This window comes from Mustela putorius, unplaced genomic scaffold (genome assembly GCF_011764305.1).
Source record: "Mustela putorius furo isolate JIRA1106 unplaced genomic scaffold, ASM1176430v1.1 tig00000460_pilon_pilon_pilon, whole genome shotgun sequence".
Classification (NCBI taxonomy): Eukaryota; Metazoa; Chordata; class Mammalia; order Carnivora; family Mustelidae; genus Mustela; species Mustela putorius.
In genome coordinates this window covers 18,911,028-18,934,223 of record NW_025421389.1, presented here as the reverse complement: position 1 = coordinate 18,934,223, position 23,196 = coordinate 18,911,028, and the positions used below count along the sequence as shown (strand labels likewise).

Below are 23,196 nucleotides of genomic sequence, written 5' to 3'. Positions count from 1 at the left end.
ACCATGGCATCTCCCCAAATCCCCGCCACAGTCCCCCGAGGTCAGTTTTACATCCCCAGCCTCCAGCAAGATTTAAAAGTGCCGTCCCTCCCTGGAGAATTAGCATCTCCCTTAACCAGAGCCCACAGCCGAGGGAGTCCGCCAGTGGAGAGGGATAGATGCCAGTTGAAATGGATGTTTATTCTTATTTTTTGGTACAAGGGTCCTTTGTGTCCCCCATAGACCCATCACTTAGGTATTTGTGTCCTAGTCCTGCGGCCCTGTCCAGCCCCGGCTGTGCCTTTCACGGCTTCTCCCGCCTCCTCCCACCCCGCCTGGCCCCTGCCTTCTAGTCAGCCTCCCTCCTGCTTCCCAGAAGAGCCGGCCTGCTGAGGCTCTCATCCGTCCATCCCGTTGGATCCTGAGCGAGGCTAATAGGTTCCCCAGGTCCCTCTCAGCCTTGGACTTGGCAGGCAGACCTGCTGCTGGGCCCCGGGGCCACCCAGGAGAGGAGGGCTGGGGCAGTGGCAGAGAGGAAGCCGGGAAAAGAGCAGCTTTTAACCCCTCTGGTGGCAGCTGCCTTTAGGAAATCCCTTAGTTCCATTAAACAGATAGAGGTGAGGAGAATGACGTTTGGAAAATTCTACACCGCACGCAGAAACTCCTGATGTTCTTAATATCGCTAAACCACACTTCCCCTTCTGCAAATTCCTTGCACTGCCTAGCATGAGAAAGGATCCCTTTCTGATTCATAGAACTAGAGAATCTCTGGGCTAGAAAAAACAGCAGTGTTCTTCTAGTCCAACTTTCCATCCACTGGTGTAATTCACTGACAGTCGGCAAGAGGGGCTTTAGTCTTTCCTTAACTACCTCCAGTGACAGGGAGCTCACTACCACTGCATCTTGAGATAGCTTGAACAGAGCTAAGTCTGTCTCCCTGTGACCTCCCTCCACTCTTTATTCTGATGTGTCGTCCTTGAGGCTGCCAGGAGCAAGTCTGTCTCATGATGGTCCTTCACACTCTTCCTCAAGCCAGGGACCCCCTTTCCTTCAGCTGCTCCTCAAGGCTCGTGGTGTCCTTTCCCCACTTGGCACTGATGCTCCCCTGCTCTGTGGGGCTGTGGGGTCCCGCTTGTCCCCCCACAGCCTCAGTGTCTAGTTCAGCCCCCCAGCCAGCGCCATGCACCCTGCCTCACACCGGGCATGTGCGGAAGAGTCTGAAATGGGAATTCGTATGGAACACCGTGAAATGCTTCGTGTTTACGTATTTCCTATAATATACATATACACATACATATATGCTACCAAGTGTTTTGCGTGGTTTATAATGAAGGACCATATTTTGTGGATTGGATAATAAACCCGGGAAGAGGAGGAGATGGGTGAAGGTCAGTTAGGATGGAAAGGGTGGGGGAGGGGGTGAACGGAAACCGGATTTGTGAAGCATCTTCTAGGAAGGAAACCAACACTGTCCTGCTTGCCTGCCCTCCTTGTACTAACCATGCAAGGTAGTAGTTGTCCTTACTTTACAGATAAGGTCACTGAGGGACAGAGGGAGTCGCCGCCACTGGCCAGTCCCAGCAGTGCTAGAGCTGGGACCCCCCCGGGGGCTCCCCTGCCACCCTGTGCTCTGTTTGCTGCTCCAGGTGCAGTCCAGGCTGGGAAGGCAGTGACTGATAGGAGATCCTGAGTGGGATACAGACTCTCCGCACTACCCCACCCCGCCGACTCGCTGCCCTTCCACTCCGACCCCCCCCGCCGCCTCTCAGCACACATGACAAAGTGTGCTGGGTAAGATGGGGATGCTGGTTCCTTATTTAAAGGGCAGCAGAGTGCCCCACAGGACAGTCCAATGGGGTACACTGGGCACTGATCAGAGCAGGGGCCCCAATTTATCTGACATCTGGGAGGCTCTTCCCTGGGAGTGCAGGGCACCTGACAATTTTAAAGAGATGAACAGTCCTGGCTGGGCATCTCCATGCGAGGCCTAATCCTGCCATCTTCCAAGCTTCCCTGTCTTGTCCCATGAGTTTCACTGCCCCTTTGAAGGATCCCATGGGATTTGGCCTCTTTCCCAGGCAGGCTCTAGCGAGTCTCCCTGCTTTGTTCCAGGGTCCGTGGCACTGTCCTCGGCCACCACTCGCCTTGCCCCTCCAGCTCCGGTGCTCCCTCCTCCCTAGCACGCCCAGGCAGATCTTTTCTTGTGCCAAAGAGAAAGCCAGCTGTCCAGGAACACTGGCTCCTGTGGCCTCCCCTGACCTTCTCCCCTGACCTTTGTGCAAGTCGGATTTTGCTTTTCACATCGCCTCTGAGGAAGACGTGAATATTCTCTCCATTTTACATATAGACCTAAAAAAGGCAGTCCCCAGAAAACGGGATGATTTAAGGCATCAAACAAAATATGGGTTTGACTTGAGCTTCGTGGTGGACTTACTTGCAAGTCCCTGCCCTCTAAGCTTCCAGAGTCTGTATCTGACCAACCCCTCTCTGCTGATGTCTTGGCGGTCCAGGGCCTGGCCCTCAGGACATGTGCAGTGTTGGTTGAACAGATTTGCACTGTGGTCCCTTTTTGTTCTGCGGGCTGTTGTGGCGATGAGTAAAATACAGGAGAAGGAAGGCTGAAACCATACGTTCTAGTTCCCAGCATGCTTCTGCATCTCCGTGAGTTATACCCATTTTACAGATGAACAATGGAGGCTCCAAGAGGTTATATGACTTCTCAAGATCACACAGCTGGGGAGGGCTGACTCAGAGCTTGAATCCAGATCTTCTGTAAATCAGTTGCAGGAAGTGCCCGGCAGCATCAGGGCCCCTTCTGATAAGGGTGAGGGCCTGCAGGGCCACAGAGAGCGGTTCAGATTACAAGTCTCCTTTGACGCCCTGTGGGGGAAGGAAGGGAAAGGCCAAACAGCTATGATGCCTTTTGAATGACAGCCCCTCCCAGGGTTTTCCCCTCCGGGCTGCAGCTGCCAGCTCCCCAGACCACCTTGGTGGGACCCAGGACTAGAGGATGGGGGCTGGCGTGACCTTCCCAGAGCTCCTGTCTTTACCCTGCCAGGTCCCTGGGTTACACCCTGCTACCTTGTCCTTGTTAGAAAACACAGTCACCGTGGGTTTTCCTCCCCATGTCCAGAGATGCATACCCCCAGGCCGCTCCTAGGTTCTGTGCCTGTGGCCCCTGCTGCTTGTGTCCTGGGAGGCCTCTGGCCATATAGGAAGATGTGAAAGTAGAGATGAGAAAGTAGAGATGAGAAAGTAGAGATGAGAGAAAGATCTCTCATCACAGAGATGAGAAAGTAGGAACCCTTGTCCCTGGTCCCAGCTACTTTCCTGCGTGAAGAGGATCTCTACAGATCAAGGGAGGCGGCTGCGATGCCCTTCAGAGGCCTCTCTCTCACCATTTCATCCTCAATGATGTAGGAAAGACATTAGGGTTCAAAGCCAACAGCCAAGAAAGAATTCTTGAGAGTCTTTGGTGCAAAAAGCTAGTTTTATTAAAGCACAGGGACAGGACCTGTGGGCAGAAAGAGGCTCCTTTGGGGTCATGAGGAGTGGACCATTATATATTTTCAAGTTAGGAGGAAGTTAGGGATATAGCCTAAGTCTCTAAGGAATTTGGAAGTTTCCAGGACCTTGAGGGGGCTAGCTATGGTTGGGAAAAGGTCAGTTATTACCATCTTATAAAACCTTAGTCATGAGACCATTCAGATGTAGATCGGCAGGCCATATGCTTTGGGGGGTGTTTGCCAACATATATTTTGGGGGTTTAGAGGTAAAGGAAATTTCTAAAGGAATTCTTAATGTGTTGAAGTAGACGTACGGGCTCCTGGGAGTTGGGAGGAGACAGTCGGGCTGGGATTGCCCTTTTCCCTCAGCAAACTGTCAACATGGAGAGACAGTTGCGTCCCCAGAGGAATGCCACTCTGCCTGTTTCAAGGACTTGTCTGTGGGCTCTAGGAAGGAAGGAGATTTAATAATTTCTCTTCTGCCTTTGTTTCCCACATCACTCAAGGGTCAGGAGGGTGAGGAACCTGTGCAGGGAGGAGTCTGGGGTCATTTGGAAGACATCCCCACCATGACTGTGCTGTAGCTGGGGCAGGAGCGGGAGCGCCGGGGCCTTGGCTCAGAAAGCCAACCCTTCCCTTGCCATCCAGTGTGCGGAGCTACTCATCTCGTACCTCCTGTTCCCCTGTGTGGGATTAAAATGCGTTGTAGGATTGTTGTAAGGACTTGAGGACAAGCCATGTGGAAGGTTTAGCTCATTATCTGGAACACCATAAAGAATCAATAAACCCTACTCTTGTCGTTGCTTTTGGGAGCAAATGCCTGTACTTTTCTTTCCACTGGAGTTGAGACCATCTCTAACCAAGAGACCCTTCCCACCCCCAACCCCACCCCTCCCCGCCACTCCCACCCTCTTCCTGGCCTGCCTCTTCAGAGGCAAAGCTGAATTAAGACCCTTGTGTCTCAGTGACATCATTCTGGAGACCCTCCTCCCACCCCTGCTCCTAGACAGCAGTTAGCTGAGGTGGGGGCGGGGAGGGGATCCCGTATTTTCCTTTTGTTCCCAGCCTGCGTTCTTGCCATTGGAGCGCAGTTCAAAGCCTGTGCTCTTATAATCTTAATAATACCTTGTCTTAATGCAACCACTATGCTCTGAGGAGTTCAAAGGGTTTTGGTGAGACCTGTTTCCTGGACCTTGTGATCTTGAGGGAACTGCTCCCCCACATCCCTGAGGAAAACAAAGGCCCCGCTTTCCTAGAGTTAGATGGGACCTTTGTGGGCCTTTGCGATGGGCGAGGCCCGGGCTTAAGCAATTCACAGATTCCTTCATTTCATCCTCAGCGACATCCTGGGAGCTGGTGGCTTATTCTCGTTTCTCAGAGGAGGAAACTGAGGCCAAGGGCCGTGGCCATGTGAGAAGGTCACTTGGTGTGTGAGCAGCCAAGTTAGGGGGAAAAACCAGGCCTCCTGGTCTCTGAACCCAGGTCTTGGCCACTGGGCAGTGCTGTGTGGGAGGAGTGGGAATCCTCTCATTCCTGTCAAGGGACCTCAATCTCTGTTTAAAAGAACATTCCTGATGGAGATGGAGGAGGCGCGGGGGCTTAGGAACATTCTTTTGACTGAAGCTGGGAATACAGAAGCCCACAGAAGTTGAGAAGCTTGCTCAGGTAAAGGGGCTGCTGCTTTGCACCAGCAGTGGGGGCCAGACCCATGGCCCAGCCTCTGGCCCAGGGCCTCGCTCATCCTGCCTGTGTCCCGGTGTCTCCCAGGGAAGTACCGGGGACCCTCAGCGCCTTCATCCTCTCTCCCCTCCAGGCCTTTTAAACCTGGAGAAGCTGCTCCGGCAATTCCTTATCTCCAAGGACACCCTTTCAGTCCGGATGCTGGATGACACCCGGGACCCCACCCCGCTCCTCAAGGAGATCCGGGACGACAAGACCGCCACCATCATCATCCACGCCAACGCCTCCATGTCCCACACCATCCTCCTGAAGGTGGGAGCCAGGCCCGGCAGGCGCGGTAGGCGCGGAACCTCCTTGTCCCTCCCCCCTCCCCCTCCCCTTGAGCCGGCACACCGCTCCCTCCTTGCCTCAGGTGTTGCCCAAAAGGAAAGGCCAGATGGGGCTGATGTTGGAGAAGCATCACCTCCCGGTGCAGCCACACAGCCCCCAGCCAGAACCCTCTCTACCAGGGTCTGTGGGGTCTCAGGAGGGACCACGGCCCTTGGGGGCCAAGGCTCTGTGCCAAGGAATATAGAAGTATTTCCAGGTGTGGACAGCCAGGGCAGTCCGACCAGCGTGTACAGCAGAGCGTCAGCCCTCTGGGTCCTCCCTGCACAGCGTACTGGTTTCCCAAGCGCTGCCGTGGGGCTTCCCAGCCTAATCCTCTCAGTGCCTAAATGGGGCTCGTACCCCATCTTCCCTGGACAGGCGAAGAAACTGGGACTCTGGGCGATGAATGGCGAGGAGCAGAGCTGGGCGCGTACCTGCTGTCTCTGATAGCCGGTCACCAGCTTCCTCTACCGCAAATACAGGGGCAGGGTGGCAGGCCCCAGATTGGAAAGTCAGGGGTGGCGGGGCAGGGGGTAGGAGGAGTCCATGCTGGAGAAACAGCGTGGGACCAGCTGGGCAGCCTCGGCGTCCTCAGGCACCGGCTCCCGGCCTGGTGGCTGGGCTCTGCCTGCAATTCCAGATAGAGGGACCCTGCTTGCAGGCCGCTCCGTAGCTCCTCCAGCCCCTCCAGGCACACTGGCTTCTTCTAATGCCGTCCTAATTGCACATTAAACGCAACCTGCTATCTTCCACTGGGGGAGCAAGGCTTCTCCTTAACCTCTGCCAAGCTGTGGGGAGCCGGGCAGACACTCAGATGATTGTCTCTTCCTCCCCCCTCTTCCCCCCACACCGCCCCTCCCCAGCTAGTTTTTGTCTCGGAGTTAATAAGAGATTTGAATGAGTTCTCTGAGTACCGAGGGCTGTCCCTTCAGCCCGTTGCTATAGTAATTCTCCGCAGCTCCAAACCCACATCTGTCCGGGTGCATGTACGCAACTCAACACACACACTCAAATGGAAATTTTCTTTTTTTCTCTTGTTTTGTGTCTGGGCCTCTGATGGATGAAGTCATCAAGAGTGGAAGGGATCCTCTAAGTTTCAGGACCTCAAAGAGGTCAACTCCCCAGGGATGATGAGGGACAGAGAGGGAGATAATGGTCCTCCGTTGTCATGTCCCCCTCCCCCCGACCCCATCTCACTCCCCTTGCAGAGGCCAGACAGAATGCGCGGTGCCCCCTGTAGGAGCCAGAGCCTTCCTGAGCTGCCCCCATGTGGAATCATTTTGGGGACAGCCTTTATAATAATAATGTTAACCTCAGGACTAGTTCATGGCTCCCAGCTTATGTGGTTGGGCTCTTTTTGAAAAAATAATACGCCTATTGTTGAAATTTTGGAAAGCACAGAAAAGTACATAGAAGATAATAAGAATTGTTATAGCTTTTCCCTTCTTTCTTATAAGCCTCTACTTTGGGATAGGATAGGATAGGATCTTACAGGTATACATGGAAAAGAAAGACATTCCATCACCCAGAGACAGCCACTGTGAAATGTTGATGTCTCTCCTTTCTGCCTTTATAGACACATTTGTTTCTTTTCAAAATTATTATCACCCTGCACATACTCTTCTGTAACCTGCTTTTTTTTTCCACTTAATTATATGCCCTGCATTTTGCTTATGTCATTACATATTTGTCTACAAATACTTTAATGGCAACATCATTTCTTATCATACGGATATGCCGTAATTTATTTAACCATCCCTTTATTGTTGGAGATACAGGTTGTTTTCAATCTTTCGCTATAATAAACAATACAGGATGCGCATCTTTATACATAAATCTTTATGCACATTCATGAATATTTTTGTAGCATAAATTTCCAGAAGTGAAATTACTCAGTTAAAGAGATGCATGCTTTTAAGGATTTTGATATGATTTGCCAGATTGCCTTTTCAAAAGGCCATAACAATTTATACTCCCACCAGCAGCGTATAGGTATCTTATGGTACCCTTGCCAATACTGGGTATTTTCATTAACAACACTTTTTTTGGGTTTTAATGGCTGAGTTTTTGAAGAAAACTCCCCCTGTCATGATAATTAATAGCAATTGTTTCTGCTGGGTGGACAGTAGCAGGCTTTCCTGAGACCACCTATTGGCCTTGGCCTTTGTGACCTTCACACCAAGCCCATCACTGACCAGTGAGACTTTCGAAGCCGGCTCCCTTTGTTCGCATCTGACGTCCTGGTGCCCCCAGCATGCAGGCCCCACATCAGGCCCCGGAACTCGGGCCGCGGGCTCGTCCTTGCCTGGTTAACAGCACAGCCTTGGGAGTCCCCCAAGGAGGCTGGACTCAGTGTGGGAAGCTGTGTGAGCAGAGAGCGCACGGAGCTTCTGGGAGACTCACTGCGCCCACGTGAGCCTGGCCGCAGAGCTTGGCAGCGCTCTGCTGTCTCTTGATTTCAGAAGGATTTGCAGAGTAATCCCCTACTTTATTGAGCAGCTGTTCCGGCAACAAACTGTGTGTTTACCCAGAACTCAGGTCTTAAAAACCAAGGATCTCTTGTCTTTTATCTTTGGGCAGCAGATTTCGCAAATGGGTTCTAAGCATCTGACGGTACCCCCTCCCCACCCCAGGCCCCAGCCCCTCTCTGTCGCCAGGTTAAGTGGGGTTCCCACCTATCCAGGCAGTGGTGACAGGCACTGGCACTTTTCTATGGACAGAGTTGAGTGTGAGGGGATGGGAGGGGCTGGCCAGCAGGCCGTACCGGCCTCTTGGAAGTGGAGGGGGAAATGTAGTTTTGGAGGAAGAAGAGAGGCCTCGAGTCCCCTGTGACCCTCGCATCCTCTTGCCCCAGGCCTAGAGCCCTACTGTACCTCAGTTTTTGTCAGAGCGGTGGCAATAGAAGGACCCAGACTGCCCTTTAAGGAACCTGTGAGGGCTCCTGTGAGAAGGCTCACAAAGTTACTGGAGCTCCTTGGGAGGTAAACACTTTGTAAAAGGAAAATGTAATCATCCCTGGCCTTGTTTTCCCCTCATGCACCTCAGCGGGCAGGACAAAAGTGGCTTCCCAGTGGCCCTGGGGCTGCAGCATACATGATGAAAATCTGCCTGTCAGAAGGCATGAGGGTCCCCGGGAGAGCTGAGCTCATTATTTACCTGATCTACTTGTCGGTGTCTGTAGCACTTGTCACACTCAAAGTCGGGCACACTGACAGGGGAGGTTGGTGAGGGGTGTCTGTGAGGGCTGCAAAGATCAGACAAAAGGGAGGCTGTTCTGATGTCGCGGCCTCCCAACTGCGGCACGATGACACGCGGGTGTGCTGTGATCAAGGGTGAGGCATGTCACCGGCAGCTTGTTCCTTACTACTAATAAAGGACCAAAGTTTGCAAATGATTCGCTTGTTTCCTACATTACTGCAGATTCAAAGACTCTGATGAGTCTTGCTCGCTTGCCTTTGACAAGGGTTGAATTAATTTGGGAATCGCCTGTAACCCGCAGACTCTCCTGTCTCTGCCTCAGCCCCTAACAGAGCTGTCGGGACTTCCATCAACACCACGGTCCTCCGGGGAGAGGACAGTTAGGTTAAAAGGACTGAAATTAGGCGGCCTGGCTTTAATTTCATCTTTCCCCACTTAGGAGACATGTGGTCTTTGCAAGTTACAAAGCCTTTTGGTGTTTTGAGATTCTTCCACAGTCAGATGAGAGGTGGAAGAGTGATAGGCCTACCTCATCGACTTAGCCCAAGTGAGATGCTCTCTAGCGCCTCGCCCATGCTAAACAGTGGGCACTGTTACTGCTAATAGTTTGGCAGATAATTATTTTTGTCTGTTTTATTATTTGCTTCATTTCCCTGAAAGTCATTTTGGTTTCCATAATATCTGGTTGTATCCATGGGAATGTGTTAGGCATGAGAATATCACCTTCTACGAGTGTCACTGCAGGGGTGGAAAGCTGGGGTGGTGGTGGAGATACCTGACTCTAGAGGCCAGTGTTTCTGTTCTTCATCCTCCCAAAGTCAAGGGCAGCTTAAGAACCAAAGGGTGGTGGGTCAGACAAATGGTGGACGCTTGGAACCCTCACTGCTCACTCACTCCCAGTGAGTTTTTGTTTTCTGTCTAATCTCTATGTCTTCCCTTTGCAGGCAGCTGAACTAGGGATGGTGTCGGCCTATTACACATACATCTTCACTAATCTGGTAAGACATTTTCACAGCTCACCTCCTTGCCATAGAGTATCAATAACTAGGATCAGTGGGGTATGATGGAATGAAGCTTGGGACATGGAGGGAATCAGAGCAGAGGAGCAGAAGTCAACCAGAGAGGCAGGATATTCTAGAAACGTGGAAGTCCAGGAGCACCTGGGCTTCCCATCTGAACAACTCTTGGCCTTGGGAGGACGGGAATTTGGGGAATCTAATGCCTCCATCCACACGCCGCCGGCTACCTTGCACTGATTGGGGTAAGAGCGCAGATGTAGAGTTGCTGTCATTTTGAAATGGCATAGTTTAATCTCCATGGAAGCATTTTGAAGCTGTAACATACTAAGAAATGGGCATGGTCATTGTGAAGGATACACACTCAGAGAATAGAGGGAACCTTGGGGAACTGGTTTAAAAAAAAAAAATGTTATGACTTTTTACTTGAAATGATTGTAGATTCACAGGAGTTGCGAAGATAGTAGAGCGTGGTGCCTTCAACCGCATTTCCTCCAGTAGTTACATCTTACGTAATGGTCATAGGGAATCAAAACCAGAATATCCAAACCTCAGATCTGTCCATCCTGTGTAGATGTGTGTCAATCCCGTTGGAACCAGGACAACACCATCTCGTCACCACAGAGATCTCCCTTGTGCCACCATTTTATGGTCTCACCCGTGGCCCTTCCCCCCACTATCCTGAATCCTTAACCACCACTCATCCATTCTCCATTTTGACACTTTTTTCCTTTCTAGAATGTTATATAAATGGAAGCATGCAGTATCTGACCTTTGTTACACAGTGTAATGCCCTTGAGACCACCTGAGTTGTTGCCTGAATCAGTAGTTTGTTCCTTTTTGTGGCTGAGTCATTATTTCTTGGTATAGGTATACCACAGTTTGCTTAACCATCCATCTTTTAAGAGACATTTTGGTTGTTTCCTGTGTTTGGCTGTTAGAAACAATCCTTTGGAGAAGGGTTTATTTTATAAATGCATGAGATGTCAAGATTACTTAAAGCAGTGGCCCCTCCATGGTGACATGCTTCTGAGCACCTCTTAACTAACGGGAATGGGACCAGGCATTAGGGATTAAAATGGGAATAAGGAACAAAACCTGCCTTGGAAAAATTAAAAATACTTGTTGTAGTGCAAAGTGGCAAATTCTACTAGACGTGTGTACAGAATGTTCCAGATCCTGGAGCAGTCAGGAAAGGCTTTACCAAAGAAGGGACCTTTAGGTTATGCCCTCATTGTGGGGGGTGGTGTTTCCTAAATAAAGAAGGGAAGAGCATTCTGGGTTAAGAATATCCACATGGTGGTTTGAAAGGACATGGGCTGTCCAGGAAACAGGGAGTCATTTCAGACGTAAGGGCCACTCCCAGGATGGGCCTATGCCAATTAATGACCATTCGCTTATCTATTGACACTCCACCCTTGCAAGTTACCTCTGTAGAGGACTTAAGGCAGATATCCATTAGTTTTAAGATCCTTGCTAAGTTAGGAAGCAGAATACAACCTCTTGACTCTTAAATCTTAGAATGAGAAATGTTCTTGAGAAATTATGACTTTCTGGGGTCAGCATGTGTGATAGGGCGACCGAGGAGATGGTGCAGTGTCCCTCCCTGCATGGAGGGACCAGGTCTTCTGGAATGGCCTGCCCGGGCGAGGACAGTCCTGTCCAAAGAGATGGGCTGGGGCCCCCTGATCCTTGTTCATTTCCAGCTGTAGGATTTTATGAATGGCTCTTTCTTTCTTTCTTTTTTTTTAAAAAAGATTTTATTTATTTATACGACAAAGATCACAAGTAGGCAGAGAGGGGGGGAGGGAAGCAGGCTCCCCACTGAGCAGAGAGCCCGATGCCAGTGCCAATGCCGATGCCTGGCTCGATCCCAGGATCCTGGGATCATGACCTGGGATCCTGGAAGGCAAAGGCTTTAACCCACTGAGCCACCCAGGCACCCAGAACGGCCCTTTCTTGGGGTTGCTGTGGAATGGTTCACCCTGAAGCATGCTGAGGCCTCTGTTCTGAGTGGAGCCATCTTAGAGGAATGGAGTGTAGCTTCTTTTCTGGTGTAGGGACTCCCCCTGATGAAGTCTTAGAATATAAGGGAAGTTCATGGGCGTCCAGAGCCGACGACCAAGAAAGAATTCTTGAGACATCTTTGGTGCAAAATGGTGGTTTATTAAAGCATGGGGACAGGACCCGTGGGCAGAAAGAGCTGCTGCCCAGGGGTTGTGGGTGGCAGGATACCTATGATGGTGTTGGGGGAGGTTAGGAAAAAGGGAGGTTTCACTCCAACTTTCATATGCTAAAGAAGACCTACAGGATACCAGATACCAGAGGCCTTGCCATTGTCAAGGTCCTTTTCCCCTTCTTAGCAAGGTGTTTTTTGTTTGTTTGTTTGTTTGTTTTTAAGATTTTATTTATTTATTTGACAGAGATCACAAGTAGGCATAGAGGCAGGGAGAGAGAGAGGAGGAAGCAGGCTTCCTGCGGAGCAGAGAGTCTGATGAGGAGCTCAATACCAGGACCCCAGGATCACAACCTAAGTCAGAGGCAGAGGCTTTAACCCTCTGAGCCACCCAGGTGCCCCCTTAACAAGGTATTAACATTAAGATATTTGGGAGGTTCCTAAAGAACGTCACATTTGTCCCACCCAGGAGTGGGGGTGGGGGAAGGTTGCAGGGTGTTGGTTTCTGCTTTATCCTCAGCAAGCCTTTTGTTCCCTCATCGCCCCCACAACAGGCTTGCCAGAGAGCCATTCAGCATTCCCTCCTTCTCAAGGCCACCACCGCCACAAATCTACCAGCTCCGTTGCTGGAATTTTTACTTGAATTCTAGCATACATACACAGATCATTTGTGCGCAGCCCAGGGAACGTTTTCCAAGGGAGCACACCTGTGTAAGCAGTACCCAGATCCCAAAATAGAACCCAAGCAGCACCCCAGAAGTCCCCCTCCCGCCTCCTCCCCGCTGCTACCCCACAAAATGGAAAACAGAAGGAATTTCTTTGTTTGCTTATTTATTTATTTTTCTATCCTGTGCTGCTGCTGCTGCTGTAAATCAGAGCATTAACATGTAAAAAGGGAGAAAAGGATTCCATGAGTCCCAGAGCACCTCAGGAGCATTTGCTTAAAGTAAGGAGATGTCTGGGGAAGCCCGGGCAAGTTGGCTGAAGCAGGTAAAGGAGATTCAAGTACAATCGGGCTCCATCTGGCCCCCACCCCCACCCCCGTGGGATGCTGAGGGGAGCAGAGGGGAGAGGCAGGCCAGGGGCGCCGCACACGTTAGGCAACCCCTTAGGCAACCCCGTCAGCAGAGGAGGACAAAGCCGCAGGAAGGCATGGAATGTGAACTCCCAGGACAGTCCCTAGAATAAGCTGGAAATGCTTGGCTTGGAGATTTTGAAGAAAGCACCCCCCCCAACCTTCTCAGGACTGATAATAACGCGTGTGATGATTTATCTAGTGGGAAAAAGTACAGGCCTATGAAGTCAAGAGACCCAGGTCAACGTCCCATTCTGCCTTACACGCTGTGTGGCTTTGGGGAAGTCGCACAGACTCTCTGAGCCCATTTTCTCATTTGGAAAATCTTAAATGGGGGGAAAATCTTAAAATCTTACAAGGTCATTGTAAGGATAGGTAAAAATGCATCATAAATTGAAAAGTACTATGGGTTTCTAAGGCGTATTTTTTTTTTTTTTAATAACACGGTGATACGTTCAGGTTTCAAAGAGCTTTCTCCTTTTCTGGCGGCATGGAAGTGAACAAGCTGAGCTCTGGGAACATGCCTCAGCCAGAGAGTTCTTTGAACCTAGAATTACTAGGGCTCACACAGTTTGTAAGTTTGCGAGGAGAAGTCAAAACAGTCACTGTATGAATGCTGATGGTTGAGTAACACTCGGGAAAATAGAAGCAGGGCCACTGCAAAAATCAGTCAGTGGGAGGATTTTCTGGAAGCCTCTTGTTAATGCTTTGACTTTCTGGAAAGGACAGGCCCCTATTAAGAGGAAAGAAACTACTTTTAAGTCCATTCTTCCTTCCTAATTGACCTAGGAGTCTGGAAAAGGAGAGGGAGGGGCCTCTTTCCTGCCCCACCTACCACCACATACAGATGCTGCCCACACGTTAATATTTCTTTATTTCTTTGAATTCTTCAGGGATAGCCATCACGGCCCAGCTCTCTGATTTCTGCCACAGTGATGCGGCGGGTGTTTAGATTAGTTTTTTGAAAGCTTACACGTGAGCTGGAAAGGCAGGGGCCTTTGTATTTGGTAGACGTGATTCAGAACTCTGCTTTGACTAGCTACCAGCTGTGTGATCCTGTGTGAATAACTTAACCTCTCTGAACCTCAGAGACCTCTTCTGTAAATGGACACTATTAACACGTGCCTCAAGAGATGGTATCTGTGCCGCACCTGGCTCATAATACAAATTTAGTAAGGAGGAGAGATTATTTATGAAGTCCTATTTGTGCTTCCCCTGTGCTAAAAAGAACAAGAGATACTAATTTTTCTGTGCAGCCTCTAACGGCCTGTAAAAGTGACTCTCACCATGCCATCCGACTGATTTGCCGAGAATGACTCAAACTTAGTAGTTTAGGCGTTATGCCTGACTGAACTGACCAGAGTAGGGTTCGTGTGTGTCCGTTCTCATTCTTCATTCCCACCCAGGCATTAAGAAGGCAGATCAACACCTCTGTTTTTAGTTTTCTGAGGAACCGCCGTACTGTTTTGCAGAGGGGCTGCACCCATTATGTTCCCACCAGCAGTGCAGGAGGGTTCCAATTTCTCCACAGACTCCCCAACACTTGTGATTTCTTGTCTTTTTGATTCTAGCCATTCTGACAGGCATGAAGTGGTATCTCATTGTGGTTTTGATTTGCGTTGCCTTGAGGATGAGTGATGCTGAGCACCTTACCACGTGACTGCAGCCTGCCTAAGTGCCATTCGGTCCAGTAATTCCATTTCTGGGTATATTTACCCAAAGAAAACAAAAACGCTAATTCAGAAAGATATATGCACGCTCTATGTTTAAGCAGCATTACGTGCACTAGCCAAGATATGGAAGCAGCCCAAGTGTCCATCGATAGATGAGTGGATAAAGAAGATGTGGTGTGTGTGTATGAACATGTGTAATGGCCTATTACTTGGCATAAAAAAGAATGAGACCTTACCATTTGTGACAACATGGGTCATGGATGGACCAGACGGTATTATGCTGAGTGAAATAAGTCAGACAGAGACAAATATTACATGATTCTATTTGCATGTGGAACCTGAAAAACAAAACAAATGAACAACAACAATGACCAAAAAAAGAGACTCAAACATAGAGAAGGAACTGATGGGCGCCAGAGAGGGGGGCCACGGGGGGATGGGTGAAATGTATGAAGGGGATTAAGATGTTACAAACTTTCAGTTATGAAAAAAACAAGTTACAGGGATAAAAAGTACAGCATAGGGAATGTAGTCAATAATAGTATAATAACTTTGTATGGTGACAGATGGTGACTATACTTGCCGTGGTGAGCATTTCATAATATATGTTATTGTCGAATCACTATGCCATACATCTGAAACTAATCTAATTTTATATATCAATTACATTTCCATGAAAATTTAAAAAAATTTATTTTCATTTGAAAAAGAAGGCCAGTTGATTTAGGGCATCTGTAATAAATAAATCCAATTGATTGCTCTGAAGTTTAATCAGTTAATTACCCATTATAAGAGTTGGGAGAAAAATCTCCATCATGAGTCAAACTTCTAAACCTTCAATTCAGTTGACCCTCTAGACGAACCATTTTTCTCTCTGTCCAGCAGGAGAGTGAGGATGCCCGCCCTGAGCTTTGGGGGTCAGGGGTAACTGACAAGGAAGAGGAAGGGGGCCAAAGTTAGCTGAGTGAACAGATGTTTAGCATCTTTTTTATACATCTATTTTTTTTTAAGATTTTATTTATTCACTTAACATACAAAGAGAGATCACAAGTAGGCAGAGAACCCAATGCGGGACCCAATCCCAGGACCCTGGGATCACCACCCAAGCCGAAGGCTGAGCTCAACCCAATGAGCCACCCAGGCACCCTATACATCTATTTTGAAATGGGATTTGGGGTGGTTTGCACTGGTTTCAGAGGTTCAGTGGGAAAAACAGCTTCTTGCCCTGCTTCTGGTTTTGTTGGGTCAGGACTCAGTCCCAGCAGAGTGAGTCTCTGATCAACAGGTGGCAAGGAGCCTCTGAAGGTACCCGGCTAAGGTGGGACCTCAGGACAGGGGATTGGTGACCTTAGAGACAACTTTAATGGTAAACTAAGAGCCACGATGTACATTTGGTCAGTGATCTGGACAGGAACCCAGAGGGAAGCAAATCATGGCAGGTGCACCAAGGTGAGGGTCAAGAGTTCAGGCCCAAACAGGGGGCAAAGCAAGACAACCAAGAAAATGACGCTTGAGAGTCCGCAAAGACACAGATGCATGAGCAATCTGAAAACTGTTTCCTGCCTTTATCCAGATTTCTTTCTTTCTTCGTTTTCTGAAAGTTCTTAGTGGGATGAAGCATATATAACATTCGATTTGCCATTTTAACTATTTATAAGTTTACGGTTCAGTGGCATTAATTGCATTCACAGGGTTATCTGACCAGCATCCCTATTTCTATAATTTTTTCATTACCCTAAACAGAAACCTGACATCCATGGAGCAGTAACTTCCCATCCCCCTCCTCCTGGCCCCTGATAACCTCCTATCGGGTTTCTGTCTCTACACATTTGCCTCGCCTTAGGTATTTCATAAAAGTGGAGTCAGACAATATTTGTCCTTTGGTATCTGGCTTATTTCACTTAGCGTCCTGTTTTCCAGGTTCATCCATGTGATAACATGCAGCAAAACTTAATTATTTATTTATTCTTAATTCTTTATTCTAAAACTGACCATTTTAACCATTTTTAAGCATATCTATCAGTCATAATAAGTAGTAAGTTCTGCAGCCATTACCACCACCCCTTTCCAGAACTCTTTTCAGTTTCCTGAGCTGAAATGTTGCAGCCATTCAACACCCATCCCTTCTTCCCGACGGCTGACGATCATCTGTCCCTATGAATGTGCCTATTCTGAGTACCTTTCGGTGGAAATACGCAAAATTTGTCCTTTTGTGTATGGCTTATTTCACTTGGCATAAAGTCTTCAAGGTTCATTCATGTATCAGCATTTCCTCCTTTTTAAGACTGAGTAACATTCCACTATATGCGTTCCCATTCATTCATCAGGAGACACTTGGGTTCCTTCACCTTTTGGTTATCATGGATAATTCTGCTATGAATGTGAGTCTACAAATACCTGTTTGAGTCCCTGCTTTCAGTCCTTTGGGGCATATACCTAAGAATGGAGATGCTGGATCCTATGGTAATTCTGTGCTTAATTTCCAAGCTACCACCATACTGTTTTCCAGAGCGGCTGTGCCATTTTACATTCCCACCAGCAATGTGTGAGAGATCTGGGTCCTCCCTATCCTCACCAATACTTGTTTTTATTTTTTAATAATCTCTGTCCTAACGGGTGTGACGCAGTCAGATGTGTTTCTCATTTCTGTTTGGAGTTTGCAGATCAAAAGAGGCAGGACCCCATGGCTGAAGTTGAGAGTCAAGCTGATGCAGAAGCTTTGTAATGAAAGAAAGTAGCCAGCGTGTAACAACCCAGTCAGACCTGGTGAAAACCCCCAGGTCAGGAGCTTCCTAGCTGTGCGGCCCTGAAACTCGGGGAACTCGGTTTCTTCATGTGTAAAATGGAAATAATAATATCCATTTCAAAAATTTTTTGGTAAAATTAAAATTTAGCTATTGAGAAGCAAAATGGGATTGGGAGGGAGACAAACCATAAGAGACTCTTAATCTCACAAAACAAACTGAGGGTTGCTGGGGGGAGGGGGCTTGGGAGAAGGGAGGTAGGGTTATGGACATTGGGGAGGGTATGTGCTACGGTGAGTGCTGTGAAGTGTGTAAACCTGGCGATTCACAGACCTGTACCCCTGGGGCTAATAATACATTATATGTTAATTAAAAAAATAAATTTATTTTAAAAATTAGCTATTGATAACACTTTGGATCTGGTAGGTAATGCCAACTACCATAACAGATAAACCCTCCAATGTCTTGGCTTTACGCAATGGAAGTATATTTCTCATTCAACTCACGTCCCGAAAGGGTGTTCCTGATCAATGGGCAGCCTTTCATTATGTCATGCGGAGGCCTAGGTTTCTTCTGGCTTATAAATAGGTCCTCTTAGAGGCCAGGAATGGGAGAAAACCGTGGAGGGTCAGACCCAGGAGGATATTATGGTCCAGGCCTGGGAGCAGCACATAGTATTTTTCTCCCCTCATGACTCCATTGCCTAGCCCTCGGTCACAAGCCTGCCCCTCCCTGGAAGGGGGCCATTGGAAAATACAGTCTACTGTGTACCCAGGCAGAAAAGAAAATAGGCTTGGTGATCAGTTAGCAATACCACCACGTTATTAAATTATTAATCATTGTCACGCATCTCTCTCATGTGTGCCGGGAAAGCAATTAGCGCGCTAAGCCCTGGAAAGTCTGTTTAGAGGTCAACTGATCCTGTCTGTGGAAGTCTGATTAGCACCTCGATGTAAGGGTATCAGCTCTCTAATACACGGACGGGTCTGCCCCTCTGGTGGGGCAGGCCTGAGATGGTTATAGATTCTCTGAGCGTGTTCCGCGCCTGAGTGTGGAAGGAGTCTCTGTCCTCCATTCGGCCTCGGGCTTTGGTGGGGGAACTGCTGTTCTACAAGACTGATGGGAGTTTGGATAGAGGATACGAGGAATTAAGGGCCTCTGGGCAAAGCCCAGTTGGCCTCGGAGACAGCAGAGATGCCATCCGAAGAGAGGGGGTGAAGGAGGAGACACAGTTGGAGCTAATAAATCTGGAGGGATTAGCCAGCTACTAATGAACCCGGGGAGACTTGCAATCACTGCCTAATAGAAAAGATAAAATCACCCTAATCTATTGTCAGAGAGTACAGATGGGCCCCGTGCCAAAGGCAGGAGCTACCGCCTTGGTGGGGAGAAGCGTCAAGATTTAAGGTTAAGGGTCAAAAGCGGTGAAATGTCAACGGAAGGCAGGAAGTCATTGGGCCCTGGAGGCAGGAGGTTTGCCTCCTGGGCTGGCAGGTGTTGCCGGTGGCACAGCCAGCTGGGTGCTGGGACAGCTCCTTCACTGTCATGCCCCAGGCAGGGCCCAGGACTTGGTATTCGGGGAACCATGATTGTGCCAGAGGCCAGGCTGCCATTTGTGGGGTGTGGAGAGAGGCAGCGAGCCCTGCAGAGTTTTTCCCTTGGGGAGTCTAGAGAGAAGGGCCCAGGTGCTGGCTGTGCCAGGATGGAAGGCATGGGGAAGGGTTACAGCAGCGGGAGGCCTCATCTTCTAGGGGACAGGCAGTGAGGAAGCTGCGGCTTCTATCTCCAGACAGGGACCCCAACTGCTTCCATCTGTTGCACTGGTCTAGGCAAACCATTGCCCCTTGCTGGGCTTCATTTAATCATCTGTAAAATGGGTTGTGTCGGGTGACCTCTCAGGGTCTTTTCAGCCCTCAACTGGGGTTATCCTACACCCTGTTGGGGCATTTCATTGCACAGCACCCTCGGATAGAGAACGTTTCTTGGAGATGGGGACAGGGGATGGCCATGAAATTGGAGGGCCCGCATGGACCATGGGGGTGGTTTCTGTTCAGCTGATAGGTCCTCGGACCCCTAAAGAGTAGCCGGGTCCCAGTGAGTCCTGCAGAATGTAACCTTTCTCTGCCCCATCTCTGTCTCGTTTGGGCAGAATGAATCTACACAGCCAATTTTTCTCCTCTGGGTTCATTTTATTGTCAAGCAGACCAAGCCTATGTTTATTTTTCTAAAGGTCTATCAGAGAGATTAGCCATAAGTAATTGAAATTGCTAAAATTATTATAGAAAGGGGAGCCAGGGCAGATGGGGAGGAGAGAAACCAGAGGAAGGGAGCATGCTCATCATCTATCCCTTCTGCTCCTTCGTTGGCGAGCCAGACATAGTCATCTCTCGGGTCTTATTTAATGTCACTACCTCAAGCAGTCTCCTCCAACACCACACTAGGCTGGGTCCTCTGTGATACTGTCCCACCACCCTGTGTGCTGTGTTCTATAGCATTCATCTCAAGTGCGAATTCTTTCTTCTGTATCTGACCCCTCCACCAGACTTTGAACTTCATGAAAGTGAGACCAAGTCTGTCTTGTTGATCCCTGAACTCCAGGTGCCTACTGGCACATAGTAGGTGCTCAATAAATACTTACTGAGTCAATGAAGGGAACAGTTCCTAACAGGGTAACGTTGTTGGACCAGGAGGGCTGGTCAGGTGAGATGGCTTATCTCCTTGCATCCAGAAGGAAGTCAGAACATCCCACGAAGCCCATGAGCACAGAGGTCTGCAGCTTAGCCCAGGAGGGTTGGGCTCAGTGTTCCCTTTGCTGAGATGCCTCCACACTTTCATAGCCCATAGGGTAACTACTTAGTCTGGTATGATGCCCTTCCTCCATTCTGGGCTGGCCAGACTTGAAAGTAAGAGCGTGCAGGATGCTCAAGTGTGCTTTAGTTCAGGACCCAAGAGACAGCATTCCAGGGAGTTCTGATGAGTGGAGTAGTATCAAGACCTGAGCCCCAAGGTGGGCACCAAGACTGAACACTGGGGTAGGAAGAGGCTGAAGAGTATAAAGGTAACCCAGCTGATTGTGCTGTGTGCACTGATTGGGCTGCTTTCTGTCCTGGCCACACCATGTCCAGGCCAGCCTTGGGCAAGTGGCCTCTTCAGGCCACCTGAGCCCTGGAACCGGAACACGATGGTCTTTGGGACCAAACCTCTCCTTCGTGGTTTCAAGGTCGTTATGAAATTATCTGGTCCTGTCTGCCGTCCCCATATGCCGTTTGGCATATGAGCTTGGGTGGATAGAAAGGACGGAAATATGGCTTAAGGGAGGCAGCCAGGGTCTCAGGTCAGAGAGGACGGGAGTTTGCAGCCCGGCCCCACCAGGCGTTGGAGGTCCACGGGGCACGTTATTCACCGGTTGGAATCTCAGTCATTCCTTTCGTGAAATGGGAATAACAAATCTTATAACATCATTTAGTGATGGAGGGTTCCTCATCCTCAGTGGGCCTGCCCACTTCCCTGTGGGGGATTTCCATCTTTAGACCTCAGTTTCCCGACTTCCTGCCTCTAGTTTTCTAAAACCCCAAAGCTAGTATCAGAAACATTTCCAAATTGGCCTCTCACCTGGTTAGAACTACGGTTCCCATGGTGCTCCTGCCCCTCCCATAGCTTGCAGTCTTTTCTGAAAGCACACACCACACGTGTTCACACACGTGCATAGACATGTACTCACCTTGCTACGCACACATACATGCGCGCGCGTGCGCGCGCGCACACACACACACACACACACACACACACACAGCTAGCCCACGGCTACAGTGCATCCTCAGACAACTTTCTAGTGCCAGAACAATTGATTCTAAAGTGTGATTCACTGTAAAATTATTAAGTCTATCTACATTCTTCACCTTTATTGAGCCTTTTAGGAGAACCACTCTGTATAATACTGTACACTTTGGTGAATAAATATGTTTTTAGGGTAATGAAGAAAAGAGTAATGGAGTGAGTGAAAGCTCCGTCTGGGCCTCCAACACCTTCCCCTCCCCCACACCAGATGCAAACCCTATGAAGTAGCAGGTCTGGCAGGAACAGATCTCTCCGGGTCCCCTACATGGGTACACCAGCATCTAAAGGACAAACTCTCCATCCAAATTTGTGCTCTCTGGCTGCCAACCCTCCTGGGTCTGTTCTCCGAGCTAGCTCATTGGTAGGGAGGGGGTGTATTCAGAAGGAGAAATGGCAGGGAGAATTAGAAGGAGATTCAGGAAGTATTGACTAAAGAATTATTCTTTACGTTTGCACTTGGGAAAACTGTGTCTGGCTGCTAGAAGCCCCTTGGCCCAAGTTATAGGATTATAAAGTGCTTAGCCAGCCATGATTTAGTGACTTACCTCCGCAAAATGCTTAAGCCAACCATATGTATGCAGCAAAGATTTATGAAGTGCCTACTGTGTGCTGGGGGAATGCCAGCAGCAGCATGATGGGGCTGGGAGAGCTCTGGCTGTCAATGCGAGGTGTGGAAGGCCAGAGAAGGGAGCATTTAGGGCCTCCGTGGGAGCATGAGAAAGGTTCACAGACAGGGTCTCCTTTAATCATTTATTGAAGGATGATTAGAGATAAGAATGGGGGAGGGACATGGGGGCAGAGGTACAGGGTGGGTCAGAGCTAGAGCACAGGAGCGGGGCTGGGGCTGGAGCAGGTGGGGGTGCGGGGGTGGAGAGGGATGGAGCCGGAGCCAGCAAAGCAAGGTGCAGGTCACAGGACTCCTGCAGAGCTGCTGGGCTTCTTAGCCTCGCATTGACAGGCCCAGGGTCTTGTCTCGGCTGTCCCGCTGATTGACCATGCGTGTAACTCTGAACAAGTTCTCTCTCCCCTGGCAATGACCTAGAGGGTCTCCAAAGACCTCTCAACCCTGATGTGTTACTGCCTCTGTGGACTGGACGAATATTTGATGACTGGCCGAGGGACTTCTCCAGGCCAGCATTTTCCATGTAGAGGAGGGGACTTTCCTCTCCGTGGCTTTTCCGTGTCCTCCAGTGCCCCCTAGAGTCCAGGTCCCCGAGGTGGGGCAGCACACCTGACTTGTGAGCCAGGTGGGTCTTTCACTTCCCCTTGCCCAGCAAGAGCCCTCCTCTCTCCCGGGCCCAGCCCACGTCACCTGCTAGATAACGGGCCTCCCCGTTTGTGCTAATGTTAATGGATGATGATAGCATTGAGTTGGAGGAACCCTTGAGAGGATCTAACTCAATCTCATCGCTTTCCAGTTGTGGAGAATGGCTGCGGAGAGTGCATGACTCACCTGAGCTCTCAGAGCGAGCCAGGAGTGAAGGGGGGGCGGCCCCCTAGTTCACCGGATGGGCACTAACGGAGCGTGCATGGTGTCAGCGACTCAGCGATGCATAAAGCCCCAACTTCCAGGGGGTCAGCCTAGAGGGGGAGATAAACCCAAGTAAATTATTGTAGGTCAGCAAATGGAAGGAAGGGATGATGAGGGCATTCACAGGGCATTATGGGGCCACCAAAGAAGAGCCCCCTGGCCTAGCCGGACAGGCTCAGGGAAAGCTTCCTGGGGAAGGCTACATACACCCAAAGGGCTTTAAAGAATCTACGGGGCTTAGCCTGGTGGAGATGGGGGATGGGCAGGACAAGCTAAATGAGGGATATGCACGGTTTCATATCTTAGACAACATTTGCTTTTTAGCCGAGGCCTTAACCAAGGAAGTGGACAATACGGAAACCTGTGAAGTTGGTGAGGAAAGTTATTTTGAGGTAGGAAGAACCTTTCGGAG

At 49.4% G+C, this 23,196-nt stretch overlaps 1 protein-coding gene across 1 annotated transcript in view; it reads left to right on the top strand.

The window, feature by feature from the left end:
- GRIK4 (glutamate ionotropic receptor kainate type subunit 4) overlaps nucleotides 1–23,196 on the top strand; it is a 415,050-nt gene that overhangs the window by 262,416 nt on the left and 129,438 nt on the right. Inside the window, exons 7-8 of the mRNA XM_045080424.1 lie at nucleotides 5,299–5,477; nucleotides 9,677–9,730. Of these exons, the coding sequence (XP_044936359.1) occupies nucleotides 5,299–5,477; nucleotides 9,677–9,730 (233 nt within the window). The remainder of the gene's footprint in view (nucleotides 1–5,298; nucleotides 5,478–9,676; nucleotides 9,731–23,196) is intronic.